Source organism: Gouania willdenowi, chromosome 19 (genome assembly GCF_900634775.1).
Source record: "Gouania willdenowi chromosome 19, fGouWil2.1, whole genome shotgun sequence".
Lineage (NCBI taxonomy): Eukaryota > Metazoa > Chordata > Actinopteri > Blenniiformes > Gobiesocidae > Gouania > Gouania willdenowi.
This window is the reverse complement of record NC_041062.1, coordinates 26,595,151-26,622,566: the sequence shown is the minus strand read 5'-3', so window position 1 is coordinate 26,622,566 and position 27,416 is coordinate 26,595,151. Positions and strand designations below refer to the sequence as shown.

At 38.5% G+C, this 27,416-nt stretch overlaps 1 protein-coding gene across 1 annotated transcript in view; it reads left to right on the top strand.

The window, feature by feature from the left end:
- Positions 1–310: 310 nt before the first annotated feature.
- The window catches only part of dnah9 (dynein, axonemal, heavy chain 9), a 294,000-nt gene continuing 266,894 nt past the window's right edge, over positions 311–27,416 (top strand). The window contains 11 exon segments of the mRNA XM_028475526.1: positions 311–646; positions 7,298–7,482; positions 8,881–9,039; positions 14,486–14,616; positions 14,683–14,894; positions 17,161–17,394; positions 17,470–17,637; positions 22,722–22,838; positions 22,913–23,051; positions 24,939–25,071; positions 25,139–25,207. Coding sequence (XP_028331327.1) covers positions 311–646; positions 7,298–7,482; positions 8,881–9,039; positions 14,486–14,616; positions 14,683–14,894; positions 17,161–17,394; positions 17,470–17,637; positions 22,722–22,838; positions 22,913–23,051; positions 24,939–25,071; positions 25,139–25,207 — 1,883 coding nt within the window.

The window sequence follows — 27,416 nt, the reverse complement described above, 5'->3', positions numbered from 1 at the left end:
CATCTTTGAACGTCATAAAAGTAACAAACTCATTTTTAAAATATAAGAAAAAGTAAAGATACAAACTACTGAAGTACAATTACAAAGTATTTGTATTTAGTTACTTTGTTACTTAGTTACACACGCACACACACACACACACACACACACACACACACACACACACACACACACACACACACACACACACACACAGACACACACACACACACACACACACACACACACACACACCTCAGCAACAGCCTGGTCAGTGATGCAAACAGTGGTTACCATGGAGACGGGGACAACAGTAATCAGTGCGCTGATCATGGAGGAGTCACGTGTCTCTGAGGACCACCAGCTGGAGCTGATTGGAGGGCTGGTGCTGAGGGTCCTCAACCTGAGGTCTGATCGGTGGGTCCAGTGTGTGAGCGCTGAGGAGAACCTGCAAGTGCTGCGGGACTTTGTGACCCGGGCCGAGCACAGGACGATGGTGGTGTCGGTGAGTGGAGGAGGAGTGCTGCAGTGCTCCTCTACCGGGGCCTCTACCACCAACAGGGCGGTGTACCTGATGAAACGGGGCCCGGGGCCCCTGGAGCAGAGCCTGGTGTACGGACATCTGGCCCCCGACCCGCTGCAGCACTTCTCTGCTCTGGTTGAAGAGGTAAATTAATAAACCATGTGCTGATGCTTCACTCAAACATTCAGAAAATGATCAAACTTTAGAGCATGGTCATCAACACGGGGCCCGCGGGCCCCATGTGGCCTGCATGGACCATGAGAGGGGCCCTCAGCAGCTCTAGTCACCAATGAGCTCCATCTATAATCTGATTTATCTTCCACGATTTAAACTGACAAAGATAAGATGTAGATAATACTACAGTTTTAGTTTTAAATTAATCATATTTAAAAGTTTATTTTCACTGAAACATTAAGACAAATGTTTTTAAGTGTTGCAGATCTAGTGTATGTATATATAATATGATAATGATGGATTTTTAAAAATGCAAGATGGATTTTCTATGAAATGTATAAAAAAATGAAACATAAAAATGAGGAAAAATAAAGTGTTTCATGTTAAAAGCTCAACATTTCTTACCTTATTAAGTTACAGTTATCTTATTATCTCAGCCTTTAATTACAGTGAAAACATGAACATGTAGTATTTAAGAACTGGTAGCCCTTCAGACTATAACATATTATATTATATTATAATAAAGGTTGGTGAGCCGTGCTGTAGAGAATGAACTCAAACTGATCTAATCAATCATTTCATCACTATTTCATTTATGGATCATTCCAATAAATAACCAGAGGCATAAATAGTTCTCATTTATCTACTCAGGGAAAAATACTGTTACTTAACTGAAATTTTACACAACTACAAGTAAAAAGTAGCTGAATTAAATAGTACTAATAGTAAAAGTTACTTTAGTTTATTGTTGGTAATAAATCTTGGTACGTGTCCCTTACATACAGTAAACATCTCATGTAGAAACTTAAAAAGGAAGAAACACAATCTATCATAATTAGAACTTATTTTATTCATCAAAGGTTTGACAAAATGTACAATTATTTAAGAAATAAAATAAATAAATGATCAGGCTCTAAGTATAGATACATTATGTTTAATCTGATTGGTCACTATGATGTGATACATTATGTTTAATCTGATTGGTCACTATGATGTGATACATTACATTTAATCTGATTGGTCCCTATGATGTGATACATTATGTTTAATCTGATTGGTCACTATGATGTGATACATTATGTTTAATCTGATTGGTCCCTATGATGTGATACATTATGTTTAATCTGATTGGTCACTATGATGTGATACATTTAATTGTTGTCTGGTCATTTCATTCACAATTTACTCAGTAATGGTTGAGTGTAGAAATGTGGGGGTGTGGTGGTGGTGGGGGGGTGTGTCCTTATTATTCTTCCATGTTCATCTTCCAATATATCTGTAAGTCCATCACATATAAAGGTAAATATGGTACAGTAATAAGCTCCACCTACAGAAATAGATCTGCTATACATCCTATCTGGTGGACATGTCAGCTCCTCTAAATAGTCACACAGTCAGTGTGTGTTTGGGTCTGGAACATGTTTGGGTCTTCAGTAAACTATATAAACATATAGTTTTTATCACTATTTTCATTTGTTCATAACTGTATGTGGGAATGTAAGAAACAATCTGATCTGTTTTCGTTTATAGTATAAATGTTACACTTTATTGGGATATAAAACTATTTTTCTTCATTTATTTCTAACTCGTTACATAAAAAATATAAAAACCATTGCATCAGAAAAACATTTATTTTCTAAAAACATATTTATTAAATATAAATATATATAAATATATAATATAACATTTTCTCATGTTCAACATTTGTAGTTTTTTAGGTGTTTTTCCTTCAAACCTACATGAATATATATTATTATCATATATAAAGTGTGTGAAATGGCCTGAAAATCTGTTCAAATGACATAATGACTTTTATGAGATTGAGCTGTATTAGAAGTAGGCGGGGCATGCAGGAGAATACAATACATTAATAAGTTCACATAAATAGACAAAATCATCTCTAAACATGCATTAAACATATCAAATCAACTTTATTTATATAGCACAAATTACAACAAAGTCATCTCAATGTGCTTAATATAAAATTCATAATAATAATGAATAGATGAATTTTTTTACGCAGTATTTCTTTAACCTGCAGGGTCACTGGTCATACCAGTACATTAGATGGTGTCACACTTTTTTTTTAATAATTTTCCCCCTTAAACCGAGACCTTTGAGCCATTTTCAACCTGTTTACAGTAATATTATTGATAATAAAAACTAAATATATTGAATAATGGCACTGCTGCTTTGACCTCTGTTCTTTGTAATTTAACACTCTTTACGTTTGGGATCAAGAAACTAAGCATATTTTCTAAACAATGTTTGTTTATTTTTCTGCTTTTTTTCTACAACTACACCAAACTCATCATATTTTACAGTTTTTTTGGATTAGTTAAGCACGATTTTCTAAACAGGGCCCGTGTTTTCAAAACACTACACACAATTAGCAAAACACTACAGATCATTTGATAATTAAACACTTGTAAAAACTATAAACTTCTTTTTAAAAACCACACTTTGTTACCATATGAAACACACGTTTCACATTACTGTACTCTGTTTACATGAGTTACAGTCTGCTGTGATAAACCTAAAACACTTTTAGCACTTCTACTTCCCTATGATTACAGTAGGCTACTATCAACAAAGTACTAATACTGTATCTACCTATAAAAGCACGGGAGGTCTGTGTGGATGTGTGTGTGGAGCAAATATCTCCCCAGACGCGGCGCGAGTTGGACCTGAAACTCTGTCAACAGGTTCCAAATACCCTGAGTGTGTGTATGTGTTATTTTGGAGTAATTTGGTCATTTCAAAATGTTTATTTTAATTTAATTTCACTTCTGGACGGCACCGAAATGAAACCTATTCAGCTTTTGACCTCAGGGTGTGAGGGGGCGCTAGTGCACCATCTATATCTATTTCACTGCACAGCTCCTCACCCGAGCAAGAGTCACGTGTGCAGCCAGAGCCAATCACTGCGCACACAGCCAAGCAGACAGACTGTAAACACAGAGAGAGAGAAGAAGATAGTTTATACCGGAGTCATTTAGTGTAGCTAAACGGTCAAAACGTTCATTTTATCAATACGGCTCTCTCTGGTTAGAGCGCGGTATTGAGCGTGCTACTTCCGGTTCCGGGTTCATTCGATTACATCACAAACATTCTGATTCTTCAGACCGAGGAATGTAACGTTTTTGTGAGCGGATGGTCCACTATGATTATTGTTTGTTCTGCGCAACGGTGAGTGTTAATTTATATATTATTTTATGTGCTAACAACGATGATAGCAGCTACAATGTAAACACACACGCGCGGCTGATGCGCGTGCATGGAGTAGATGAATGCATACTTCCAAAGGGCACTGTACTAGATGGATGTAGACACACACACACGCATTATTTATAATAAAAATATACTAAATGAGTAAAATAAAACAAAAAACTAAACAATATTTATACCAAAAATACACAAAATAACTTCTGAATCACACTACAATGGCAAAAAAAAACAAAAAACAGAAAGATACAAAAATACACATGACTCCAAAAAACATACATTACAGAAAAATACAAACAAAAAATATGAAAGTGAGTAAAAAAATAAATAAATACATTTATCATCCACATGTTCCATAGAATTAAACCAGGAAACTTGCACCCACATTTTGCACCCGCAAATATACCGCTTATGCTCCCACATGAATGCATACTTCCGACGGGCACTGTACTAGTAATGTAAATTCACCAAACACTACACAAGACCAACGTTGCAGACTGAAGAAACTCATTTATTTCTCAACACGCCCAAAATGTTGACATGGAGATTCATATACTGAGACAAAATGTGACAAAAACAAACTAGACATGGTCTCTTCAACTACTGTAACTGGATCTGGTCAGAGAATTTCATCTACATCACAGGTAATGTCGTCATTAACAAGACACCTCGGAAAGAAACGTGTTGAATGATGAATCCACCCTTACATTGCTGCTACCTCCATCTGGTCCCAGGCCTCCTCCATGGATTGGATGAGGGGTACCTCAGACTGGAAACAGAGGTCATATACCTTCACCTCCATGATGAGAAAAACTCTTCTCTTGGGTTGAGGAATGGAGAGTATGGTGGAAGATATAAGAAATGTAGATGTTGCTGAAACCAGTTCTGAACCAGAGCAAAGACACATTGTTCTAGACAACAATGTATAGCATATGATCCATTTGATGCTGTTATGTTGTGCTATAGAATGTAAGTATGAGTGCTGTGTTGTACGGCCCATATGGGCATGGTGGTGGAGGAGCCCATTCTGTGTAATGGCTGCACAGAGTGTTATATTACCCCCACGTTGCCCTGGGACATTGACTATAGCCCTGTGGCCAATGATGTTTCTGACCCTCCTTCGTGTTCTCGTCAGGTTGAACTCAGCCTCATCTACGTACATGAACTCATGCTGGATCTCCTCTCCATCCATTTGTAGAACTCTCTGAAGAACAGTATCAGGCACTGTGTAGATCTAGTATAGATATTACAGTATAAGATTATGAGACAGTAAACATGATCACACTGCTAAAGTGAATACATATCTCTACATAATCATGTTACAGTCGTTTCATCCTTTCAGAATTGTGCTCCAAAGGCACTGGATAAATGATCTTCATTTGAATATGGTTCTTTTTTATGATGCGTGTCAGTGTTGATGTCCAGACCTGATGGACATTGTTGAATATGGTTATTGATAATGTTAGCTTGGAGCTGATTGAGTGTTATTACATTGTTGGCTAAAACCATGTTTACTATCTCCCTCTCTTGCTGTTCTGTGAACATGGGAGGCCCCTCCCCCTTGTCGTTCCTGACCCTCAATCCTATGTAGAAAAAAAAGAACAGTTTACAGTACAAGTCATTTCACAGGAAACAGTAACAGAAGTGCTGATAGTGCATATATTACAGTACTGTAAGCAGTTACTGAAACATGCAGATGTTTTTGATATTTTTATAAAACCTATTTTCCAGTAGAAATGTTCTTATCACACTTGTTACTGTATATCAGCTTAGATGTGACTGTACTCACAGTCCAGCCTCCCTCAGCGTCAGGCAGTGGTTGATAACGTGGTCAACCAGTGTTGATCTCATTGGTCAGATTAGGTCCTCTTTGAGAACCTTCTTGTCTTCCTCTTCCTCTACCTCCAGCATGGCCTCCTTCTCTTCCTCTGTTGATTCCTCTTTCTCCTCCTGGTCCTCCTCTTTCTCCTCGTCCTCCTCCTCGTCTTACTCTTTCTCTGACTCTTTCCATTGTGTTTGAAGACGATGAACTCACCTGCTGCTTTTTATAGGGCTTACACACCTGATTAGTGTGTCTACAATTAAACAAACCAGTGTTTTCACACCTGATGACTGTGTTGAACCAATTGGTGGACGGTGTGGTCATGTGACAGTCAGTGCTTTGGTATTTAAGGAAGTGACTTCATGATAGATTTATGTGTGTAATGTATGTTAAGTGTGTTTAATGTTTTACAAATCACTGTGTAGAGTTTAGCAACAAGTGTGTGGTTAACAATGTGTTTATAGATGTACAAATATGGGCTGATGTTTTACTTCTTCAGTGTAAGGTTTTACTAATAGTGTACGACTATTAATTTTAGTGTGGAAGATATCCATAAAAACTGTAACTAGAGACCGATACAGGATTTTCAAAGGCCAATGCACATAGCGATTAAAAGAATAATCAGCTGATATCTGATTTTGGAGGCAATTGAAACACTCATATGATATAAATGTATAAATTAAATACACTAATAGAACTCTTAACAATTATTGAACTTTAAATATACCCATACACAACCAAGTAAAACAAATATCCTAATCCTATTAATGATATAATAGGATATTTGATCAGGCATTATTATATTATATCCTTATCTTATTATATCAGCTTTTTATTTGTGAGCCTATTAGCTTCTACCGCTCACATGCTATTATTATTATTATTACTTTCTTTGTTGTATATTCATGCGTCCGAATGGATGTTTTTTTCCCTATAATGGCTACTCTGAAGTGCTAAACAAAAAAAAAAACCGAAATAAATAAATTAAAAAAAATTTGGCCGATAGCCAATATTGAAGAAAAGTCCATATATCAGTCGACCTCTAATTTTAACATTTTCATCTCTTTTTATTGCCATATTTTTGCTCCTTTTAATGTGTTTTTGCTACATTTCTCTCATTTCGGACACTTCTACATCACATTTTAATGACTTTTCTACACATTTTTTCCACTTTCCAGACATGTTCAGCACTTTTAAACACTTTCTACCACTTTTACACCAAATGTCACATATATTGACCCATTATTGTCACTTTTAACCTCTTTTCACCTGAATCAATTTTATTAGTGATTAAAACCATGATTTCCATCTTTAAGATGATTATAATAATAATAATAAACGTTCCTGGATAACAGTGGATATTATTCAGATGAATAAATAAATGTGGTTATCACAGATTCATAGAACAATAGACCATCATTTTACTGACTTTATGGATGGACCCCAAAAATCTCTCCTTTATTCCCCCTTATAGATGGTCCTGTCTCCACATGACTGTTCTTCAATGTTCATGAACCACTGATCTAGATCATGGTTACTATGGTTACATTAGTAACTGTGCTTTCTTTCTCCAGGTGGTCGTCCCGCTGCTCACCAACAGCTCTAACCACTCTCAGTGGCCACAGGTGGTTTCACAGGACGTCAAACGCCACGTCTACGCCCTGAAGACCACAGTGTTTGTGGTGTGTGGGCGTGTCCAAGGGAGGACATTACTGCCTCTGCCTGTAGGAGCAGAGAACCTGGAGCAGACTGGACACAGGTCACATGACTGCACACACACACCTACACACGCACACACATGCACAGGCACACACACACTATGGGGGGTGGATCCATTCTAAACTCATACACACCAGTCTAACACACGTGTACGTGTCTAACTTTCACTAAACGTACCTAATGTCAGTAGTTAGATGTAGTGACAGGTGTGAGTGAAGCTATAGTGATCATGTGACCATCACTATGTAGCACCATCCACGTGACATGTAAACACTTATATTAGATGTCCAGGCATGTACACGTCAGTAAGTGTGTGTGTGTGTGTGTGTGTGTGTGTGTGTGTGTGTGTGTGTTGTATCCTGTCCAATCACAGCAATGATCTGACTCAGAGCGTAACACTACAGTCACTACCACTCTATGGACGGATGTAGTGACACAGACTGTAACCAGACTAAATGGTGATCTGTTATATACACACACACACACTTGCATACCTGCACACCTAATATATTTTCCAAGTGTTTACATGTCACGTAGACGGTGCTACATAGTGAAGGTCACATGATCACTATAGCTTCACACACACCACACCTGTGTCTACGTGTGACTGATATATTTATGTTTGTTAGGTGTACATCCAGGTGTGGTGTAGGCGTGCAGACATGTTAACACGTTTGTATACACACATGCAGATGTGACTTGTGCATTGTGCTCGTCTAACCATTCTAAGTCTATAGAAAATGTAGATCAAACTTGCAGGGTACGCGTTCGTTTACGCGTTCATCGGACTGGTGCGCATTAATTTAGAATGGATCCACCCCCCATACAGACACAGACACACACACACACACACACACACACACACACACACACACACACACACACACACACCATGTGGTCTTCCTAACTTTCAAATGTTCTATCAATACCAGGGTTTGGGGTCAATTACATTTCTATTACATTTTCAATTATCCATGTTCAATTACAACACGATTACAATTATGTGACCAGCAGTTTTTTTAAGTTACAATATAATTTTCCCCCTGAAAGTCAAATACAATTACATTCTCAATTACTAAAGTTTGATTACAGTTACTGAGCCTTTAATAAATAACGTAACCTTCCTCTTGTGTTAGCTTTCTGTTAGCATCTCTAATGCTAATGGCTCAGTTTGACCCATGTTTTAAATCAGCTGTAAAATTTGTACGTGTGACTCATAATTCACCATTTCAGCATTTAATTAAATTTTGAATGAAAATGTTTTATATAATTTTAAAGGTAATTAAAATGACAAATTAATTAAAATTCAATATGTTTACAACAGCGACATATTTTTTTCAAGTATAGTTACATTTATAATTGTCATAATTGTAATGAATTATCAATTATTCAATTACAATTATAATTGACCCCGACTGTGATTAATGCATGACCTCAGGGAGGAGGTGGTGGAGCAGAGCATCGTCCACTCCATGGAGTCAGCAGTTATTGAGTGGAGCCATCAGATCTGTGCCGTCCTGAGGAAAGACTCTTCAGAGGCTTTTCTAGAAGGAAAACATCCCACGCCTCACTCAGAGCTGCTGTTCTGGACCAACAGGTCAGCTTCACTTACAGCCACACACTGTTCAATAATCATCTCTGTGGTGCCTCAGCTGTGTCTGCTACTTCCTGTTTAATCTCTGCACAGATAAACGCACATAGATCATTTCATTCAGGAGTGTTAGAGCAGGAAGACAACTTTAGAGCTACGTTTAACACCAGAGCTATTTCTATTTCACAATTTTGTGAGATGTCTCACTATGGGATTCAACCTCTGTCTACATTCCTCAGAGGCATTTATTTCAATCTGCCAATCCTGATTGGCCGGTGAAGCGCGTCCATCCGCTTGGGGGAGACCCACCTCCTATAAAAGGAGGATGCGGACAGACGTGCACCATTCAAACACCTCTTCTCCTCTCAGCTATCTCATGTTTTTTTTTTGCCAGCTTAACTGTCCGCAGGCAAATTTTCTTTATTCCAGTCGCTGGACGCTGGCAGGACTAGTGCCTGCTCTGGACCACAACAGGTCGAGGAGTGGGGAGCAGGGAGCTGCTGTCCAGGGGAGGGGCACAGTTTTCCACCCGTGTCCAGATCGTCTGGCGCTGTGGTCTTGGCCCCTGAGTGGCTCAATCTGTCAGGCGTGGGATTATCACAGAGTGTGATCTCCACCATACAGAGTACTCGAGCCCCCTCCACTAGGTCTCTTTATGGCTCTAGGTGGAGGATATTTGAGGGGTGGTGCCTCCAGAGGGACCACATCCCTTTTCAGTCCCTGGTGGGAGTGATTTTGTATTTCTGCAGGACCTGATTGACAAAAACAAAGTCTTTTCCACTGTGAAAGTGTATTTGGCGGCGATCGCTGCCTGTCACGTTGGCTTTGGGGAAAAGTCGGCCAGTCAGCACCCGCTGATCCGCCGGATTATGAAGGGAGCACGTAGGCTCCTCCCAGTGTCCAGACCACTGGTGCCACCGTGGGATCTGCCGGTGGTTTTGGAGGGACTTAAACGTCCCCCTTTCGAACCACGGGAGAAGGTGGTCCTGAAGTTCGGCTCTCTAAAGGCTGTCTTGTTACTGGCTCTGGCTTTGGCCAAGAGGGTCAGTGACAACCATGTGCTGTCGGTTCATCCGTTGTGCGCTCAGCTTTTCCCAGGTGATGCGTGGATCATCCTGAGACCCAACCCGGCTTTTGTGCCGAAGGTTGTGGGCTCGTGTTCTCCCATCAACCTTTTGGCCTTTTCTGCCTCTCAGGGTGAGCAGTGGCCGAATGTGTTATGTCTAGTTTGTGCGATCCACACTTATATGGACATGACAAGGAGCCTCAGGAGGAGCGATCAGCTGTTCATCTCCTGGGCCAATCCCAGCAAGGGGAAGCCTGTTACTAAGCAACGCCTTTCACACTGGGTGGTGGAGGCTATTGCTTTGGCTTACTCATGTCAAGGTCTGCAGCCGCCTACGAGTCTGTGTGCACACTCGACTCCTGGGCTTTGTTTAGGGGAGTGTCTGTTCAGACCTCGCCCCTCACGTTTGTCCGATTTTACATGCTGGACGTTTCCGCCCCGTGCATAGCACGGGTGTTTTTATTGTTTTCATGTGATCAGACTTCTGCCCTGGATGCTGGTACCGCTCGATAAGCACGTCTGCACTACGGGAGTTTCCATATCCCATAGTGAGACATCTGACAAAATATTATGAAATAGAACTTAAGGTTATGTATATAACTGCCGTTCTAAGAGTAATATGAGTGAGATGTCTCACCAGACTACCCTTCTTGCTCGAATGAGGAGAAGAGTCTGTCTGTGTCCTCCTTTTATAGGAGGTGGGTCCCCCCCTAGTGGACGGACGTGCTTCACCGGCCAATCAGGATTGAAGTAAATGCTTCTGAGGAATGCAGACAGAGGTCACATCCCATAGTGAGACATCTCACTCATATTACTCTTAGAACCGGGGTCTTTATATTTTGAGAATAAAGTCATAATTTTTTGAGAATAACATCGTAATATTTCAAGATTAAAATCATAATATTTCAAGATTAAAATCATAATATTTCAAGATTAAAGTCATTGTTTCTTTAGATTAAAGTTGTAATTTTTCAAGATTAAATTCGTAAAATTTTGAGAATTAAGTTATTTTATGAGAATACATTTATAATATTTCAAGATTAAATTCGTAATATTTCAAGATTAAAGTCGTAATTTTTCAAGATTAAAGTCATAATATTTCTAGAATAAAGTCGTAATTGTATGAGAATAAAGTCATAACATTTCAAGAATAAAGTAATAATATTTCTAGAATAAATTGGTAATATTCTGAGAATAAAATCTAAATCCAAACATGATGCTTCATGTGGATCATTTAGTGAGATTATATTAGTCTTTATGTTTCACACATGGTGAAATACTATCATCACCACTGTTATCACTTTAAGGACTTTATACATATTTGTGTTTGTTAGGACCAGACTGATTTAGAGCTAATAGACTTTTATTGTGGAGGAGGAAGTGGCAGGAAGTGGTCGACTTCAGGGATATCATTGTTAGTTGGGTTCACTTACACTGGGAATTCTGAGCACTGTAACATTACCAGTTCATTAAGACATGGTTTTATTCTCATAAAATTATGATTTTACTCTCAAAATAGTACGACTTTAATCTCATAGTGCTCAGATTAGTTTTAATTTTAATGTGGCCCTAATACACCGTCATAATGAACAGTTTCATTGTTTATTGTTAATATATTAATACATTTCCATGGAGCTCTTACTGCAACTTTAATCACAAATGTGTTTGTCTGATCTGAGGCTCACATGATCAACATTCAGTCAGTATTTATAATAATTAACACAGGAAACAACAAGCCCCATGTTTTTTTGTAGTTGTCATGAGTTTTTTTTGTTACTTATTTTGTGTGTTGTGAGTTATTGTGTAATTATATTGTCCTTTTGTGTTTTTTATTGTAATGTTGCATAAAATTCAACCGAGAGCTGCTGATTTTTCCCATGTCTGTCGTAGATAAATCATTTAGAAACGATTCTAAATCTGTGTACTTACAGTTAATGACCACCAGGCGGTGCTGTTGTATTACAGGTTTATTGTAGAGCTGAAGTCAGAGTGATTTCAGCTCATGTTCATCAAGAAAGGACCTTCCTAAGAATGTATAATTTAGTTCTATTAAATAGTTCAATGCATATTTTAAATGTAAGTAGAAAATAAGAACTCCTGATTGCAGTTATAATTACTCAAAAGCCATTTTCTGAGCTGGGTTTTAAATAAATGACATGTGGGACTCCATGTCCCTAATATTTACAGCTAATACAGTCTAGTAATGGTCGACTGGCCAAATGCACTCTTTCTCGTTGGGATTGTGGGGTCTCCTCTAACTGCACCCCATGTGTTACGCTGAGTCACATTTCTAATATTTACACATTGATTAAGTGTGGGAGAGGAAAAGACACAGATTTACATACATTAAAAACATTTCAGCCCCAACGGACCCACCGGTGGGGGCAGCTCCAGCTTCTGTGACTCTCACAGGTCTAAATATTATAAAGAATGAATTATATCACACATTACAGTATATACCTCTCTGTAGTCCTAAGAAACTATAGAAGCTAAAACTGTAGCTAACCCACATTCAGAACCAAATACCACAGCACACACACCAGGTCTTTATGTTCAAAGAGGAAAACGTTGAAAACCTGAAAAAGTCAGTAATGATGACAAATGGTGTCTTACCTTTGTTGTTTCTGATCAAAAGTTGCTCCAATGTGCATAAAACTCCATATTTTCATAAATCCAAATCGTGTTATCAGACAGATACCACTATTACATACATTCAGGAATTTCTCGAGAAATACGTCCAATGAGCGCATAGTGCGCATTAGGGATGTAACGATTCACTCAACTCCCGATACGATTCGATTCACGATACTGGGTTCACGATACGATTCTCTCACGATTTATTTTACAAAATGGTACTGTAGACAAATTTTTTTTTTGGGAAAAAAACTAGAAAATACTGTACTATTTTCCTTTTATTTTTCATTGTCAAAAGAATAATAGAAATGAAAATGAAGCCTATTAATTTAAATTCTGGTTCTATAATAAACAATGCAAAACTGCAAAATAGTTCTTTTTCTTTTAAAAGTGCAACTGAAAATGTATTTTGTGCCTTAACAATTGGACTTTAAAAAATAAAAAAAAAACGTGATTACACTGATTTATGCCATATTTGTTTGGACCAGCAGAGGGCGCTGGTAACACAGTGGTCGGTTGGCATGCAGATATCTTGCAGTGAAGAAGAGAAGCTATGCTAGCAGACAGAGCTAATAGAAAAATGTGACTTTTACAGATATTCAAGTAATATTACAGATATTCTTTCGGTGCTTAAGGGGTAAAGAATCATTTATGAGCATGTTTAAAAGTAGAAGGCGGCCAGAAAGAAAGTATTAGCAGACTCCGCCCGCCGCCTACACTTGTGGATAGCGCCCTCTGCTGGTTAAAAAAAGTACTGCGATTCAATTTTCAGAAAATCAATATCAACCGTGATACCTATGAATCGATTTTTAACTGCCTTACGATTAATCGTTACATCCCTACTGCGCGTGTGTAAAATGTCCGGTCCCTCCTTTACCCAGCTGTGATTGGCCATGGCTAAAGCCACTCCCATAGTGTTTGATATCACCAATTTCTACAGGCTCTGAGCTTTACAACACAGTGTCAAACATTCTGATTGGTCAAAGCCTTGCTGAACAAGAACTATGCGTAACAGCATCAAAAAGTGAAACCAAAAAGCATTACGCATGGCATAGCAGAAACCTGAATGAAAATGAAATGAAATTTATTTTAAGGCAAATTACTGTACAACACCTAGTGGTCACACATAACACTATCAATGATTGGAATCATTTTGACTGACATTTTACAGTTACACACTTGTTTACAAACGTGTGGAAAACTTTGGCACAGTTGTGGTAAAGTGGGCTTCAGCCTGAACTTTTTATACAAAAACATGTATATTTGGCCTAATATTTATTATTATCACCAAACTTGCTGCAGTTGATGTTCATACATTAGTTCAATTATTTCTACTTTTATAGCCTTCGTTAATGAGAATTGACTTCATATATTTGATGTAAATCTCTAGATTATTTTTGGGTGGACAAAAGATTTCTAAATTTAAAACATGATTTATTGTCACTCAGTATCCCATATTTCCAAAATGTCACATCATCTGTAACCACTAAGGGTCCTACTTCAATCTGAACAAAAGTTAGCCATGTAGGTCATGTAGAAGTTAGAAAAATGTTATTTGTTTTGGGATGTGATTTTCAGAGACGAGGCTGGAGCTGAAGAGGTTAACATATTCTCCAAATTGAAAAGTTAGTGTTTTTGTAGAACAGCACAGTGGTGGTAGCTAGTATTTCATGTGCAACAGTATCATCATGTACATGAAAACATCTATGGACTTCTAATCCTGAAATCATGGTGACACTGAGCGCTTTGTAGATGTTCAGACTTGGAGAACATCTACGCCCAGCTGACATCGTCCACCGTGGTGAACATGTATGACCTGCTGGAGGCGGTAGAGAGCAGCTACTCCCCAGCGTTTCTCAACATGAAGCAGGATGTCCTTACAGGTGATGACTCAGCACTATCCAGCATGACAGAGGTGATGATGATGATGATGTTCTTCCTCTCCTCAGCTCTGGAGGAGGCCAAGGACGTGTGCACCTACCTGAGGCCTCTGCAGCGCTGCTTTGAAGACATGGAGAGGGTGGAGTTTGATGAGGTCAGAGGTCAGGTGGTCCCTTTGATGCACACTGTGTGCCTGGTGTGGGCTCACTCCAGATACTACAGCACCCCTCCACGCCTCATCGTCCTGCTGAAGGAGACCTGTAACCTCCTCATACAGCAGGTACACACAGCTGATCATATATACAGTATATAACATATATATACATATAACATCCATTTATATGTTTAAAATCATTGTTATTAATGCCACACACCAGAGATTAAGGATGCTTATTAAAGTGATAACTTAAAGGGTACCTGTAGTCTGGGTGGGGGTCAATTACATTTTTTAATTACTATTACGTCTTTATTTATCCATGTTCAATTACAACTCACTTATGGTGACGATGACCAGCATTTTTACTGATTACAATTAAATTAAACTATTATTTTCCCCCTAAAAGTCAATTCCAATTATTCTGAATTACTGATCCTTTAATAAATAAACCTTATTAAACGTAACATTCCTCTTGTGTTAGCGTTCTGTTAGCATGTCTAATGCTAACAGATCAGTTTGACCCATGTCTTAAATCAACTGTAAAATACACGCATAAATATTATCTATCATCTAATTAGTTTGTCATCTATTGATCACCGTGTTAGGATTCATAATCAATGAATATATTGGTATTCATATTTATGGTGTGGACGTCTCAGCCTTTTTTCTGTCACCAGAGTCTTGTAACCAGATGGTCACTGGTTTGAATCCAACCTCGTCCATCACTGTTGGATGCTAAGCAACTATATACACAGTGTATATATATATATATATATATATACACAGTGTATGTATGTATATATATATATATATATAAAGTAGATAGTAATGCTAAAATGCTGCCACTACACAGGCTAGATTCACAGCTCTAGAGACCAAACAAACACAGCTACATTATTACAACCTCAGGCAATACTCACTGTAAACATATTTACAAGTAATAAAGAGAATAAACCTTGGTATAATATGCAGTCACTAAACAACAAAGGATGCAGAGATTAGATGAAGAAATAGTAAAATCATATTGTCTCACACTTTGGGAAACAGGCTTATTTACTTTAGAAAGTTCATGAACTCCATAAAAGTCCTTGTTATTTGTTGATTTGGTGAAATGTGAAGCTTCTCTGTCTGCTCTGAACATCTTCAACAAGTGATTCCTTTGTAATGTTTTCTGCTGCAAAAACAATGGGTTCATAGATCTACAGGATTGACTGTTTGAAAGGAGAACATCCACAGCTTTGTTCAGTGTTGTGCTAGTTACTGACAAAAAGTAACTAGTTACCGTTACTAGTTACTTCATTAACAAAGTAACTCAGTTACTATTTTGATTACTTACACCAAAAAGTAATGCGCTACTGGAAAAAGTAACTTTTGGGTTACTTTGAATTAAAGAATGTATAATTTATTTTGGGTCATTTGTGTCCAAACAGCTTCATATTAGTGCTGTAATAATATAATAATCCACTGTTGATCAACTGCTATAAAACAACCATAAATTATGTTCATATTAAGCACAAAACAGCTGCTCCAAAAATAAAACAGTAATTTTTCAGCCTTAACACAGTAATGTAAAGTAAGATGTGCATATTCCAGGTGTACATTCTGCTGTTGAAAATGCTTATAAAAAAATGTGGAAAAATTAATTCACAGCATTTTTCTCAGCTACACAATGCTAAACATATCAGGCTAATGAGCTGCTGTTAGCAGTGACTCAGCAGTAGTGACAGGCTGCTTATTTACGACAACATACCATGAAAGACCCAGTCTGTCCTGGTGATTCTGCTGTATTAAGCACACCTCTGTCACTTCGCTCCATGGCCTCAGTAAGACTCAGTCTGTTCCCCGTGTTTCACCACGAGCTCGTCGCCCCACACGCTCCCCTGCTTCCGGGACGCATGGGCTTGACTGCCAGGTGGTGACCAGCCTTAGCTTCAGAGTCACTGTCCAACATTTGAGAGAGGGTTTTTACTTCATGCAGTGGCGCTGTTGTTGTTGGCTGTGAAGAGTGGATGTTATTGTAAAAATAAAGTACCAAAGGCGATGAAGTCCAGTCAGATATATCAATCCATTTATTGCAGATGATGAGATGACTAAAAACCAGAGTGCTGCAGCTATTGGAGGTTATGAAATGTTCCCATTTTGCACGGTGTCGTTAGCACGGTAAAAAGCGTTTGTTCTCCAGCGCCACACCTGATGTTCATTACAGCTTCCCTTTATACTAATTAGGGCAGCCACTCCTCTAGCGCCCTCTGCTGCTGAAATGGCTTCACAGAGAATGTGAAACTCCCCTCAGTATTCCACTCTTTAGTTCCCACTTAAACCCACAGGCAGACGTAATTTAGCATCAGTTCTATCACAGATGATCATTTGCAGCTTTTGTTCCGTATAGGCGAAGGCGTTCCTATCCCCAGAAGAAGTCCTTAGACGAGAGGTTCCTGAGAGTCTCCAGAAGGTTCTCACAGCCTTGGAGGTCCTGCAGCTCTTCAGGAGCACCTATGAGGACTGCAGTACCAACCTGAAACGCTACCAGAAGAACGGGAGTGAAGTTCGTCCTTGGGACTTTTCTCCTCTCCTCATTTTCTCTGGTTTCGACCGATTTGTCCAAAGAGTCCAAAGGATTAAGGTGAGAATGAAGGCACTCTGTCTTCTACAGTGTTACTAGAACTTACTGTTTCCTCCTCCTGCTGCTCCTCCACAGGACGTCCTGTTGACAGCTGTGGACCTGCTGAGGCTTGAGAAGTTGGAGATGGGAGGTGTCCGAGGCCACGCCCTCAGCCTCCAGATTCAACAGCTTCATCAAGAATTTATAGATACGTACAAATTATTGACCGAGAAAACCTACGACTGCCTGGACGTAGACAACAAGGTGATAGACGCAACTTACACATGATGATGATGATGATGATTCCTTTTATTTGATGGTTTGACGGTTTGGTTCAAATGGTCCATGACGTTAAAATGTTTCCAGTGTTTAAAGAAAAGTTTAAAGGAAAGCAATGGATGACTTTAAACTGTTTTATTTTACTTTGAAGCAAAACAAAAATCATACACATTCCTGTGTATGGTGTATTATATGATAGAAAATAAAGAAAACCTAATAAAATACATATAAAATAAACAACATTTCCAAAGGACAAATGCTGAACTAAATTAAATTAAATTAAACTGGGTTTTAAGCCATTATTTGTCATGTATATATGTTGTTACACATATATATTGAAATTTGTCCTCTGCAGTTTAACCCATCCCTGGGGAGCTGTTCAGGGTTAAAAATTCATTACGTTCCATAAATAAACCTGTAATAAACTTAAACTGGCTATTTATTTTGTAATGCGGATCCATGAAGCCACGTCTCCAACCACTGTAAACATCTGTAATGTAAACAATGTTTACAGACGCTCATTTTTATTCACTGTTTTCTCTTCATTGCCATTAGACTAGACTATAAAAGCTAGATGTTTCCATACTGCTGACTTTAAAGACTGAGCTGCTAACCATGCTAACCATGCTAACCATGCTAGCCATGCTAAAAGTAAATACCTTTGTTGTCAGTGTAGCAAAACTTTAGCGAGTTGTGATTGGCTTAATAACTCACATGACAGGGCTTCCTTCCCTGCGTGTTGACTCACAGGCATAAACGGACACACAGGCGGCACCAATTTAAAGAGACAGACAGTGGGTGGAGCCTATATGCCAAATTGTAAAAAACGTTGTTTACAAGTCAGTATTGAACAGTTAAATATATGATAGAGAATTGTTGCATGTCTAGCTCACACTGATGAATCGTAGAGTGGTTAAAATGTTGGAGGATTGGTTTAATCAGAGCGTACGCTGCGTTCAGCCTCGTTAGAACATGCAAATGTAGTCTAGAGTGGATCAGGCTGTTCTAGAGCGTGGGAGCATTTCCAATGAAGTTCACACCATAAAATAATATCAGTGGCTCATATTCAGACAGAAAGCATTAGAAAGTGGGACAAGTATGTTGATTATTGCAGAAAATGAGAGAGAAACAAAATTACACCTGTTTATAACAGCTGATAATCAGCTGCAACAGGCTGTACAAAGCTGGGTGGGTTTAATACCATTTCATTTATTTTTATCTGTAAAGAGAAAGAAGAACAATAGTGTGAGCATGTCAGTAGCTGTGTTTCCATTACTCTTGGAAATGTGCAAAATGTAAATATCTCAATAAAAACTGATGATGGAAACACCTGAATTTAGAAATATCAGCACAAATCTGTCAGGAAACGCAGCTAGTGGCTGTGTCAATAAAGTTAGAGCAGAACAAAGTAACTTTCACTTACCACTCCCCCTAAACATCACTTACGTCACTGTCGTAAACACTCCGCACCCCCGAGGCAGCAGCTCCTCCCTCCCACTTCAGTGAGACGTTTAATAGGCTTCCTCAACGTACCGGGGCTAAATGAAAGCAGTTATATTCATGAATAAGTCTCTATTAGTAACTCAGTCAGTTGATCCATTATACTGTAAAAACAGCACTGTTTATGATAAGGGAAGTGATTAGCCAGTTGTCTCCCCTATCTCTCTCTCACACACACACACACACACACACACACACACACACACACACACACACACACACACACACACACACACACACACGTACGTTTCTGTGTCGCGTGAATGCTACAGCTACACACAGACTCTCTACACCAGTGTTTCTCAAATGGGGGTACACGTACAGTACGTGATGGCACTACAGGGGGTAGAAATTATAACTATACTAACTATTACCAGCAACTCACAAAACAACTGAATAATAAAAAGAACAGATGTTGATTAGAACATGAAGTGAAAATAAACGGATCAGTGTTGGTTCCACATCAGGAGGGAGATGACTGGAAATGATCAAAACTGAAGAAATACGTAAATCTTATGTTCAATCATATGGCTTCTTACATTTTCTCCACACTTTTAAACCAATAGCAGAGCTACTGATATGTGTGTGCATACGCAGTGTTCAAACAATAGTGTGGAGAAAATGTAAGAAGCCATATGATTGGCTGAAAGCAAACACACCTGATTGGCTGATGAATCTGTCAATCACTTTTATCAACCAATGGTGACGTTTATAAAGTCAGGACATTCTCATAATTCACCACACACACATTTCTCTCACAAATACACAGATGTTTCACAGAACATAAGCAGTTTATAAATGCACATTCAGCAATTTGCATTATCTGTGTATTTATTTTACAAATGTGCCTCAAAATAATATTAGTGAAGTAGAGCGTGTGCATTTCAGAATTTATATTACAAGTTTGCATAAAATATATATTTGTGAAACAGATGGTGTGTATTTGTGAATCTGAAATACAACTGTGAAACAAAACATGTGCATTAGTGAAAAACCCTGTAAGAGTTCATTCATTATGATAATGTTCTGATTCCATACTTTTATCATCTATCAGCTCAATCACCTGTTTTGTTCCATTAAAGTCAAAGAAGTGAAAACTTTAAATTCCACTAATGTATTTAAGTCTGAATGTGGTGTCAGAATGTAGTCAACCACAGCTTTTATTCTGACACACAGAAGTAAAAATGTCTTTATTTTTCCCCCCATATTAAATTCTCTTCACTCTGTAGGGGGCGCTAACGCGCCAATGTCCATTTTTCCGCATTGAGCTGGTTTAGGGCCGAGAGTTTAACAATTTATTCACATGTAAAAGTTTTCAAAAATCCATGGATCACTTTAGATGTCCCACATCTCTAGATGATCTCCAGTGATTTTGAACCCGTCAGTGAAACGTTTTAGGTGAAATGTGTTAAAATACGTGATTTATAATTTTCAATTCATGATTCTGGACTTCCTGTGTATTTTTTTTGGCGTGGTCTGTTAATATTTTTTACTTGTCTTGTCATGTTCTACTTCTGTGTCAATTTTCATGATTCTACGATGAATTAATTTTTTTGACAATTCCTATTTCGCAGTGCATTTTTGCCGCACTAGGGGGCGCAGGTGCATCAGAGTTTTGCATTTTTAAAATTGTAAATAGCCAGAAATTAGAGAAGCACACAATTGAATTTTGTTTGAATTTTTGAGATTCTACATAATGGTTCAGTGCGTGAAAAGTAGGTGAGTTGGTTCTGACACCAGGAAAGAAAGAAAGAATAATAATAATAATCCAACCCAATAACAAAGTTTCTCTCTTTGTACCTTGAACTAAACATTTTCAGGGTCATGAGTACGACTTGACAAGGGTCCCTGGTCACTGACGGGCACGTGGTGTTCACATAGGCTCCGCCCCTTCCCTCATAGTGAGACCCTTCACCAGTTTGTGTAGCTTGGTTCTAATTCTTATTTAATGTGTGTGTTCTGCCCTGCAGGTTAATAAATAGTTTATGGGGCCAAGTTAAACATTTCATTTTAAAAATGTTATAATGTATATTGTTTTAATATATGTGAAATTGATTTATTTTTTGAAGCATTAATATTAATTTATACAATTGCATTGCTTTGATTTTACTGAAATTAGTACACACACAATGGGACGGTTTTCAACCTTGGTTTTCTCATTTTGGGTTTCCAGTTTTGATCTAGAGTTTTCCTTTGGGTGCACCCCTAGTGATGTCATCAGCAGCATCCTCTGTTCATTAGCTGTCTAGAGTGTAAAGGTGTGACTTCAGCGACTCTGGCAAACAGATCATGTTCTAAATCAGTGGAAATGATGGAACATCAAGTGACGCGATTCACTTAAAGTTGAAAATGTGTAACATTTAAATTTCTTTAAATTCCTCCCTACTTTGATTGGACGACAGACTTTCCCAGAGTGCTGATATAGAGCAACAGCCCCAGGACTTGTTACAGATCATATCACTCCGCTGTACAGCTGATCTAAATACCTTTAACTGTGGAACTATTGTAGTTGGTGGAGCTGAATTACTGTATTAAATAAACAAAGTGCTGATATTTCACAACAGCACCATTTCTGTGATATTGCTTAAATAGATTCGTTCAGTTTTAAAGCTAGGGTAGGTAATTTTCTCCAGATACACTTTTTAAGATTTTGGTTGAAGTTGTTTTAATGTCCTGACAGAAATTAAGATCTTATGTTCTCACGTTTTTAACATATATAATGATAAAGTTTATTGTTTACTTACTGCTGAATGAGACGACAACGTTTCTACACAACATAAGTGATGAGCTGAGCTCCTCTTCTGCAACAGCTGTGAGCATGCATGTGAGTGAGACGGAGCACAGGGGGGAGGGGGGATGGGGGTAAAGGTGGAGCCATCAGGGAGGCTACATTCAAAATCATGCTAGCTTTTTAAAATCACCTACCCTACCTTTAACTAAAGTTCAGACACATACTGTATGTAGGTCACGTCAGCTGGGGGCGTGTGTTGTTCTGTGTGTGTCGCAGTCGGGGAAGACGCAACCTGTATGAATCTCAGCAACAAGTATACGTGATAACACTGTTAACGTGAAAGTCAGCGACAGCCGATAAAACTGGAGAGTTTGAGGGTTTTGTGAGGGGGGGGGGGGGAGGGGAGGGCGGTCCATGAGTGAATTGATTAGTAACTAATTGTCTATGAATTCATCCAGCGGACACTGGAGTATCTGTTCAAAACCTGTGGGTTTAAACCTAATGTTGTTAACTTTTCTTTATACGCTGTAATTATTGTTACACAGTCTATTTATATTGTTAGCCTATAGCACATTTTACATTTATCGTATTTATCATTTTTCTTGTTTAAAGCTTTTGTTTTGCACTTTAAACTGTTCGTATATTGTTTGTTGTATTAAATAAATACAGATGTTTTTCCTGACATGATGACTAATACTATTATGATTATGGCCATAATCCTGCAGCCCTCGATTTTAAGTCAGTGTTAAACTCTTTTTGGAGGGATTCAGTCTGACGTCTACAGGAATGTGCTGAGTCAAACATGTCTCTGATCTTTGCTGACTCATCTGTTTTACAGGAGTTTGAAGAAGATTTGAAAGAGTTCAACATGAAGGTGGAAGAGATAGACCAACGACTAGGAACAGTGTTCTACCAGGGCTTCAATGAAGCCCCTGGATTAGAGCACGCTTTTAAGGTTAGTCTACACACACACACACACACACACACACACACACACACACACACACCTGTTCTGTTCTCCATGTACAGGTCATAAACATGTTTGGCAGCCTGCTGCAGCGCCCCCTGGTGGCTAGTGATGTCCAGGACAGATTCCCGCTGCTTCTGTCCATGTTTGACTGTGAGCTGGACTGTTGTAAACTCCTCTACCAGCAGCACATGAACACAGGTCAGATATAATCATTTGTTCACAGTTCTGCATCAGAAATCAAAGGTTACTGCATTGCTGCTTCATAGACATCAGACATGAACAACTTTAATCACAGCGGGGCCACAAACATGTGTTGTCTGATCCAGGGGCCACATTATCAACATGCATTTAGAATAATGACCAATCAGAGCTTTAATACTGGACAGAACAAAGTGATTGATTTTTATGAGCCTTTTATTTCTTTAAGTATTTTTCTGTTTATTTAGGAGTACATTTGTGTATTTTCATTGTCCTTTGTGTTAATTTTTAGTCATTTTGTGTGTTTTTTTATCATTTTGTTTTTCGAGTAATTTTGTGTATTATCTTTGTCATTTTTACGTTTTTTTCTTTCATTTTTTTTTGTGGTTTTTCAGTCATTTTGTGTTTTTTTTTTTTTTCAATTATTTTGTGCATTTTCTTTGGAGGCCACACAAAATTAGACCAAGAGCCACATGTGGCCCCTGGCCCCCCATGTCTGATGCATATACATTTGTAGGTGTCTTTGTTGATCTTTTATGTGTGTAAGACATAAATGAACACATTGTGGTAAATAAAGTTCACTACAGGTGTAGAAGTCATTAAACCTTTAACAGGAAGCTGCATCACATTAAAGCTAAAATAACATCTTAAACTACTCCACAGTTGATTAAATAAAAGCCTTAATCACACTTTTAAAGGATTCAACCTGTCATTCATTAGTAATAGTGATCTTATGAATCCTGCGTAAACATGTAAAAATGAATTAAAGTCATTGTCAGTTATTGGTTTAGTGGCTGTGAAGCATAAAGAGAATTCATCTTTAACTATGATTAACTTTAATCAAACATTTTATCTCTGATCTCAGCGAGGTCGTCTTCTAAACCTGAGGTTGGGGGTTCAATCCCAGTCCATACCTGTGTGTTAAAGTGTCTCGTAGTTGCTTCCACCCAAAAGTCCTTCTATCCTCAGGGTTTGTGTCTTCAACCATCTGTAATTTACTCTCTAACTTCAGTCACCAGAGTGCGTCAGCACACTGTTTAAGGGAGAGTAAAGGTCCTTTAGCAGAGCTCTTCTTCTCTACTTCATTGTCTACTACCAAACCCTCTGTGGTCACAACACTGTTTATCCTCTGTGGGTAAACCAGAACAACATAGATGTTCTAATCAGTGGAGGATAAACTGTAAAGACTGTCACATGTTCTAAAGCTTCTGTTCTTACTCACAGACCCTGAATAGATCAACTGTCCTTCTCAGGGTCAGCAAACCACCCACTTAGAACCTCAGACGCTCACACTGCAGTGACTCGTCACTTTTAAACATTAAATATCTGCCGTACGGTGTACATGTAGGACATCCTCAGGTATCAGGTAAAGCTCTGTCATTGGTCAGAGGAAACAGCTTCAGGCTTCAAAATAAAAGCCATCAGATTATTTTGAAGAAACCAGAAAATACACATGAAGTTGAAAGCTGTTATTTTATAATAATGTGAAGATGTATCAACTAGGGCTGCACGATTATGGCCATAATGATAAATACGATTATTTTAATTAATGTTGTAATCACGAATATTATCACAATTATTTATCATATTATGGAAAATTCTGTTTTTATTACACTACTTTTAATCAAACAATATGTTTACAGTGCAAAATTAGGCTGTAATTATAATGATAAAATAAAATAAAACCAAATAATTTAAAGTGTTCCAAAGGCTGACTGAATAAATACACTATTATAGAGTTCATATTTTAAATGTAAATATTGCCGACGATCAGGTTAATTTAATCATAAATTTGATTAATTGTGCAACCCTAATATCAACGTTTCATTCAACTATTAATTTATGAATCAAACAATACGTTGCTCTGTAACACTGTGACCTCCTCAGGATCACATCCAGTCTATAAGAACATGCCTCCAGTAGCAGGAGGTCTGCAGTGGGCCCAGGATCTACAACAGCGTATCCAGAGGCCCTTCTCCAACCTCCATCACCTCCAGCACCTCCATCACCTCCATCAGCTGTGAGTCTCCACACTTCACCTGTTCATCACTGGCTGACTGCACACTGTGACTCTCGTGTTTGTGAAGGTGTTTGGAGTCTGCTGAAGGAGTCAGAGTCATCCACAAGTACGAGGACATGATGCAGCTGTTGGACAGGTGTGTGTGTGTGTGTGTGTGTGTGTGTGTGTGTGTGTGCGTGTGTGCGTGTGTGCGTGTGTGCGTGTGTGCGTGTGTGCGTGTGTGCGTGTGTGCGTGTGCGCGTGTGCGCGTGTGCGCGTGTGTGCGTGCGTGCGTGCGTATGAGGATGATTCCATTCTAAACTCATACACACCAGTCTAACACACGTGTACGTGTCTAACTTTCACTAAACTTACCTAATGTCAGTAGTTACTGTATGTGTAGTGACAGGTGTGAGTGAAGCTATAGTGATAATGTGACCTTCACTATGTAGCACCATCTACGTGACATGTAAACACTTCTATTAGATGTGCAAGTGTTTACATGTCACGTAGACGGTGCTACATAGTGAAGGTCACATGATCACTATAGCTTCACACACACCACACCTGTGTCTACGTGTGACTGATATATTTATGTTATAATATAACTTACTAATATATTTAGGTGTACATCCAGGTGTGGTGTAGGTGTGCAGACGCTTTAATGTGTATGTACATTAAAGATGTGTAACACGTTAACACATCTATAAACACACATGTAGACGTGCATTGTGCTCGTCTAATCATTCTATGTCTATGGGAAATGTAGATCAGACGTGCAGGTGCAGGGTACGCGTTCGTTTACGCGTTCGATGAATTTAGAAGTGATCCACGCCCCATAATGTGTCAGAGCTAATCTAATGTATGAGTTACTGAGCACGGGAACAAAAACAAAGACTGTGATTGGATGAAACCAGAGGTGGAAAATTTAAGTCCTCAGTAAAAAATGACTCTGGTAAAAGTAAAATTATTGAAGTTAAGTGCTCATTGGATGGATTTTTCAGCTGAGAAATGCTCAGATATTTGTAATGGTGGTATCGATCTAACAACATCATTTTGATTTATCAAAATATGGAGTTTTATACACATTGGAGCAACTTTTGATCAGAACCAACAAAGGTAAGACACCATTTGTCATCATTACTGACTTTGTCCACTGTGTATTTTGTGATTTTGTGTCATTGTTTGGTACGTAACATATCTGACCTGTATATCAGTGGATTCAGATCAGCCTGTAGTTTCACGTAGACTCTAGTTATAGAGATCTGTGTATAGACTACAGGTTTAGCTTCTATAGTTTCTTAGGATTACAGAGAGGTATAGAATGTGTGATTTCATTCATTTTTTACAACATTTTGACCCGTGGGTGTTATGGAGAGAGAAGCTGCCCCCGTCGGTGGGTCCATTGGGGCTAAAGAGATTTTAAGTAAAAAGTAAAACAAATGTCCCTTCAATAATAAAACAGGGTTTTAAAACAAGCAAATTCCATATCTAATATTTTTTTAAAAAACAAGTGAAATCTGTTGCCTTTGAACACCTGAAGAATTAACACTCATCAAAATGTGTAAATAAAATAAATGCAATTTGTCAGTAAAAAAAGTGCAAATGCTTAATTAAAGGTGCAGTCTGCAACTCTTATAAAAGTGACTTTTTGTCTTATTTGCTAAAGCTGTCACTATGTATGGACAGCTTTACATCAATTTAGTAGTTTGTGTGAAAAAAACAGGCTCATTGAGCCCCGCCCCCTGCTGCTCCTGCAGCCTTTGGCAGATTGCCAGAATGCACCGCGACCGAGTAAAAAGAACCAATCAGAGCCAGGATTGTGTTTGATGGACTGTCTGACAGCTGTTGCTCACAGGCCCCGCCCCTTTCCCGGAGTTCGAGCGCCGTCATTTTTACAGTGTATGGTCTGGAGGAGTAGTAGATGGAATTGGTGACTTTTCTGCTTGAAAGGTAATTACTGCTGCTTGATTTACATTATGTTTGATTTGTAATTGTTACACTAGAACTCTGTAGTGCATGTGTTGTTCATGTGTGTGTAGCAGGCTCAGTATGGCTGCTGTAAGTGACACTGTGTTGTTGTTGCTGCTGAGGTGTGTGCACATTGAGAGAGAAGCGCTGCAGTAACATGCTTTTAACAGAGCATGTTATATTACTGTGATGTTGCTATCAGGCTAACGTTAGCTTGTTAGCTCCTCTGAGGGAGGAACTTTGGAAAATTTGGAGGCAGGGCAAGAGAGCAGCTGGGAGGGAGGGGCAAGGAAGGGATCTGAGAGTTGCGGACTGGACCTTTAAACCCAGAGTAGCTTTGAGTTTAACATTTTTAAAAGATTGAAAATATTAACTATAAAACTAAGGGACCTGCA